Source organism: Gossypium raimondii, chromosome 3 (assembly GCF_025698545.1).
Source record: "Gossypium raimondii isolate GPD5lz chromosome 3, ASM2569854v1, whole genome shotgun sequence".
Taxonomy (NCBI): Eukaryota; Viridiplantae; Streptophyta; class Magnoliopsida; order Malvales; family Malvaceae; genus Gossypium; species Gossypium raimondii.
The window spans coordinates 43,749,590-43,755,363 of NC_068567.1; the positions used below are offsets into that span (position 1 = coordinate 43,749,590).

Genomic DNA, 5,774 nt, shown 5'->3' on the forward strand with positions numbered 1-5,774 from the left:
TAGGACCAAATTATAACAAATAGAAAAAGAATACAAAACTAAAATCATTCCACATCGAACATCTAGCAAAATAATTATATTTTACTTAGGAAGAAATATCTCTAATAAAATGGAGATTAAATCGAAATGAATAATATAAAATCATGATTAACGCCTCAATCTTTAATAGAAATTTGATATGTGAGAGATTAATTGCTTACATTGGATAATTCTAACTTAATAATTAATTACAGTCATTTAATCATTTTTTCTTATTAAAATATACTATATTTATTTTGAGAGTACTTATTTTTATAAAAATTCAATTTATAAAAAAAATAATAAATAAATAAAAATTCAATTTAACTAATAATTTTTAATAGACAAAATAAAAGATTTTTAGCATAGCAAAACAGTGTCGTTTTATTTCAAATGAAATAATTTTTTGCGGCGTTTTTATGAAAAAAGCCACAAAAAATAATTTTACTTTAAAAAAATAGCGCCCTTTTAGCATAGCAAAACAGTGTCGTTTTATTACAAATAAAATAATTTGTTATGCATTTTCATAAAAATACATAAAAGGTAAATAATAATGCGTTTTTTAAAAACGCATACAAAAATAATTTTATTTTAAAAAATAACACCAATTTTATATAACAAAACAATATCGTTTTATTCCAAATAAAATAATTTTTTAGATAAGCAATAGCTGAATTTTTATAAAAAACGCCAAAAAAAAAATTACTTTTAAAAAAATAGCGCCATTTTATAATATTCTCCCCCCTCCCGCCGAAATCCCCAACCTTCCCCCTAAAATCTCTTATTTCCCACATCCAAGAAAGAAACCCAGAAGTTTATTCAACTCTAGGGAAAATCAAAATCAAAGAACCTAGAACTAGGAAACCAAGGAAATGATGAGAAAAACAGCAAAAAGGGATTGGAAATTGAAAGGTACCAAGTGGAAGGGTTGTCAATAGGAGGGCCTGGAACTTGCATTATTTTTCCCACTCTTAACCTAGCATTTGATATCAGTCGATGCCCACAACGTGCCCTTTCTCAATATTTTCCTTTTATTTACTCAATCCAACTCCATTAATTCCTCTACCTTCTTTTAATCTTAATCTAAATTTTCTTTAATTTAGGGACAAAAATTATTTTTTATGGCCGATCATCAGTTCCGCTTATTTTGCAGGTAATATTCCAATCTTATTCTTTCTGGAGAAAGAAAAAAAGTCAACTTTTTTTTCCATGTTGCTTTTTAATTTGAGTTTGGTTTTATGGTTAAAGTGAAAAGGAAAGGAAGATTTAGTTTTCACGGAAAAAAGTGTGGATTCGGTGCAGTTCGTTAGACTGTTATCAGATCCACCGCAGGTAATGTCTTTCTTAATTGTTTAATTTTTCAAAATTAATTCTTGCTTTGTTGCCGAGAAAACTATAGAAATGAATTTTGAAATGAGGCCGTTTCTGGTTTTGATAAAATAACGAGTTCAATTTTCAGAATGTGTTATTTGCAAACTTTTATCAAATTGAAAGGAGATTTTAGAATAACTTGAACTCAATTAGCTTAATTGTTGAATTGGAAGGAACTTTACTATCTTGAATTCGTGTTGATGATTTTACTTCATTTCTTAATTAGTTTATTTTTTTATCTTTGCATAAAGGTTCATGTTCTGTTGTGATTGGAATCAATAGGAGTTCAATTTGTACTGCAATCTGTTGACGAGAGCATCGGTGATTATTATTCAGATGTTCTAATGACAAGAAGTTGAGTTATTAAAGTGACCTTGAGTAAATTGGTTTCTTACTAAATCATATTTTCTTTAACCTTATTCAAGCTTTCGAGATAGAAGGTATGAATACAAAGGACTGAATAAAGTTTGGAAAGGGAAGCTGTCTGAAGCCAAGGCTGGTGGAAACCCTATGAAGATCCAAGAAGCACAAGTTTGCTAAATGTTCTTCATTTTGTCTACCATTATAGTCGACTCGCAATAATCAAATAAACTTCTTATGGTTTTTCCTTTTCTTCTCAATATTTTTCAGGACATGGTAGTGCTTTATGATTCCTTACAACTTGCCCATAAGTGTATTCTGAACTCATTCTATGGATATGTCATGCGCAAGTACGTTGTGACTTCACTTTCTTTTCTTTATTTTGGGTGGGGTGTGGGTAGGCTTCAAAGCTTGTATTTACTTCTAAATTCCCACAATTTGAACTTGGTTGTCTACTTGTTCTGTATATATCTTCCTTTTTTAGTATAAAAAAATAGAACATATCTTTCATGCTTAGAGTAATGTTCTAAATATGTCTGCTACAGAGGTGCGAGGTGGTACTTAATGGAAATGGCTGGTGTAGTTACATATACTGGTGCTAAAATCATTCAGAATGCTCGCTTACTTGTTGAAAAAATTGGGAAACCACTTGAATTAGACACAGATGGTATCTGGTGTGCGCTTCTTGGGTCTTTTCCAGAAAATTTTACTTTTAAAACTAAGTAAGCTATATTCATGACCTATTTGCATATGTGCTCTGAAGTTGGGACTTGTGACTGATTTCTGAATACTTTTTCATTGTATTTAAAGTTGAAACGAAATATGATTCTAGATTTCATATTTGGAGAGAATATGTTGCTTTTTTTTCATGATTGATTTAAAGATTCTGATAATCTATACAATATGTCTGTCAGTGACTTGAAGAAGAAGCTGACTATCTCTTATCCGTGTGTTATGCTTAATGTTGATGTGGCAAGAAATAATATAAATGATCAGTACCAGGTTTTCATGGAACTTTGTTCTAATCTATGTTCGAATTGTTTTCTTCCAAATGCATTTGATAATTTCTTTTGGAAGTTTTGGTATTTTGAAAGACTTGTTTTTGTTCAACTTTCTAAGCTACGTTTTTTTGACAGACACTTGTGAATCCTGTCAATAAAACATACACAACTCATAGTGAATGCTCAATTGAATTTGAAGTAGATGGCCCATACAAGGTAATACTGAAAACTAAGTTGTTATTGAATGTTAAATTTCGCATTCCTTTTTTGAGGGCACAAATTGGTTATGTGATTTAGGCAATGATTATACCTGCGTCTAAGGAAGAAGGAATATTAATCAAGAAAAGATATGTTGTTTTTAATGATGATGGAACCCTTGCGGAACTGAAAGGTTTTGAGATAAAGCGTAGAGGTGAGCTGAAACTCATCAAAATTTTCCAGGTACCCACTCTCTTTGATATACCCTGTTTACAGTATGCATCTTGAGATGGTTTTTGCCAATATAACAAAGCTAATGCTTTGACCTTTGGGGTTATGATTTTTAGATATTTAGTTCTTGCGCTCCATCATATTACATTAATTTTTGGTGCAGTGCGTGGCATATGTGTGTGCACATATTGTTAAAGACAATTCTATGTGATTTCTGCAATCAGCTTATGATAAAAGAGAATTTTCAGTTCTTTGTATTTGAATGCTTTAGGTCTTAGAAAACTCGATAAAATTTGTCGTCCATTGTTTGTTTAGATTCAATACATTCCCAACAAGGAACAAAGTTAAAAATTGTTTTCGTTCTTCTACTGTTTGCATTATGTTATTATTGTATGTACCGCAATTTTCATATTTCAGGATTAGGACTTCTCTCCTTCACATTTGGCATTTTCTAGACATGAAATACTTTCTCTTTTGCAGGCGGAGCTTTTTGATAAGTTCCTTAATGGATCCACCTTAGAGGAATGCTACTCAGCTGTCGCTGTTGTTGCAAACCGCTGGCTTGATCTTCTTGATGTATGAAATTAAGCTCCTAAAATTTGGTCTTCCATCATCATTTTTGTGCTCTTTACCTGTGTAATTTATATATATATATATATATATATATAAATTTAAGACGAAATTGAAACGATCAAGATCACTATCCCTGCACGATATGCCCGTGACTGACAGCCCTGCTACGCAAACCCTTGACCATTACGATATTTTCCCTGTTAAAGATATAGTTCAATCACCCTTACCTGGATATGTAGCACCTACATCTGTTAGTTTTAGTCCAGATGATAGTTTGATAGCATATTTATTTAGTCCTGAAGAAACTTTGAGTAGAAAGGTTTTTACTTTTGATCTCAATGCTGTCAAGCAAGATTTATTCTTCTCTCCCCCGGATGGTGGACTTGACGAGAGTAATATATCACTAGAAGAGAAGTTGAGGAGGGAGAGGTCCAGGGAGCGTGGGCTGGGTGTTACACGTTATGAATGGGTGAAGACTATCTCAAAGAATAAAACTATTATGGTGCCTTTACCTGGCGGGGTATGTGGAACGATCTCATCTGTTAATTTGAATATACTGTTAATAATGGCTTATTTAGTCCACGCATGATGTTCTGTATGTGTTACTGTTGTCTACATATGCTACTTTCCCTAAATCTTAAGCATTGGGGCTTTCCATGTTCTACTTATCTTTGTTGATAAGTTTTGTTATAATCTAAAATATACTCAAAATACTAAAGTGTTGAACCAATGACTTTTAGGTGTTTTTTTTTTAATTGGGGACATCAGGGCATGTTTCTAGGAGCAATAATATATAGATTTAAGTGAAAGAAGTGTGTTCTTTTATTTATGTTTAATCTGAACCGGCGGAGGTTGTATGGTTGATCCTTTCTCTTGATACTTCATTGACCACAATTTGCCAATTTGTGAAGTTGCATTCTGGATTAGTGATGTCAACATGATGTTGCTATTGCTGTTAAGAGTCCGCAGCATAGTAGATTCCTTTATAACAACTCCCTGTTGTGTGAATTAGCTGGTCAATAACATTTTTTCTCACCGATGTGATTATTTCATGCCAACCTGTCACCACTTTTTATCTCTTTGCACTGTTATTTTTTATGCTACTTCTGTGTGTGTGTACATTTCATTTATCAACTCTTGCATGCAATTTAAGGATTTGTTTTCGCTGATAATTTGCTTTCCTTTCTATGGGCAGATCTATTTAAGTATGCAATTGAACATACTCATCTCAGACATGCCTTCATACCCATATCTGACATGTCTTTATACTGACACCTAACACTCATCCCTAAGTCCGAGTAACATGGTTCTTTTCTTTTTCAAGTTCTAAATTGTTTAACAATAGGTTCTTTGTTTTCTTAAGCAGGGATGATGAAGATGATTCTGTTGCCAAGATGAAGGCAGCTGAGGAAGCCTTAGAAGCAAAACAAAAAGTAACAAATAGCTTGTTTGCTTCCTGTTTTTTTTTTTTTATCATGTTTTATAATTTTATGACAAATTGTTCTTGGTACTCTGAAGATATTTATGGAAAATTACCCTATGATTCTATTGTATTTATATTGCATGGCTGCACCTAGGGGTGAGCATTCGATCGAATCGAATCGAATCGAAAATTTTCGAGTTAATTGAGTTTTCGAATCTCATTTTATCAACCTAACTTTATTTGAAATTTTTTCGAATCGAGTAGAGTAAGATGGAATTCGAATCGAATCTAATCGAATATATTTGTTCGAGTTAAATTTAAAAAAATAATTTTGGGTCCTTATAACCATTGTCACCCATCGTAATAAAATTTGTCCACATTAATCAAATTTTTTATTAGCTTTCATCACTTCATAATTTATTTATTAATTTTTATATATTGGTTAGCTTCTTTGCTTGCTTAGTTGTTTTAATTATCTTGATTCTTGTCACTATGTATTTTAGAATTAAAAATATATTAAATATAAAAATATGATTTTTAATAAAAGTTATTTTAAAAATAAAATGTGAAATTAATACTAATATAAAATTTTAACACGA

The 5,774-nt window shown here is 31.5% G+C and overlaps 1 protein-coding gene across 13 annotated transcripts; it reads left to right on the forward strand.

The window, feature by feature from the left end:
- The first annotated feature begins 767 nt into the window (after nucleotides 1-767).
- On the forward strand, nucleotides 768-5,309 carry LOC105794367 (DNA polymerase epsilon catalytic subunit A). Of its 13 annotated transcripts, none has more exons than XM_052628393.1 (12): nucleotides 768-1,171; nucleotides 1,267-1,350; nucleotides 1,641-1,743; nucleotides 1,815-1,920; nucleotides 2,020-2,099; nucleotides 2,295-2,471; nucleotides 2,664-2,751; nucleotides 2,886-2,966; nucleotides 3,048-3,191; nucleotides 3,660-3,755; nucleotides 4,102-4,272; nucleotides 5,119-5,309. In XM_052628393.1, the coding sequence occupies exons 4-12, from the start codon at nucleotides 1,900-1,902 to the stop codon at nucleotides 5,122-5,124; spliced, it is 864 nt and encodes a 287-aa protein (XP_052484353.1). In that variant the 5' UTR covers nucleotides 768-1,171; nucleotides 1,267-1,350; nucleotides 1,641-1,743; nucleotides 1,815-1,899; the 3' UTR covers nucleotides 5,125-5,309. The 13 variants fall into 13 exon arrangements, 12 of the variants coding, with proteins under 12 accessions (XP_052484353.1, XP_052484356.1, XP_052484352.1 ...); XM_052628396.1 differs by having other exon boundaries at nucleotides 1,641-1,710; nucleotides 1,815-1,931; XM_052628392.1 differs by having other exon boundaries at nucleotides 1,641-1,710.
- The last annotated feature ends 465 nt before the right edge of the window (nucleotides 5,310-5,774 follow it).

What these genes read in the sequence shown, in the direction of transcription:
- LOC105794367 (XM_052628386.1), top strand. Translation starts at nt 1,987, where the DNA reads ATGGTTTTTCCTTTTCTTCTCAATATTTTTCAGGACATGGTAGTGCTT. An exon ending in AATTTTACTTTTAAAACTAA is followed by an intron (nt 2,472 to 2,663) that starts GTAAGCTATATT and finishes TATGTCTGTCAG; the next exon opens with TGACTTGAAGAAGAAGCTGA. An exon ending in AACTCATCAAAATTTTCCAG is followed by an intron (nt 3,192 to 3,659) that starts GTACCCACTCTC and finishes TCTCTTTTGCAG; the next exon opens with GCGGAGCTTTTTGATAAGTT.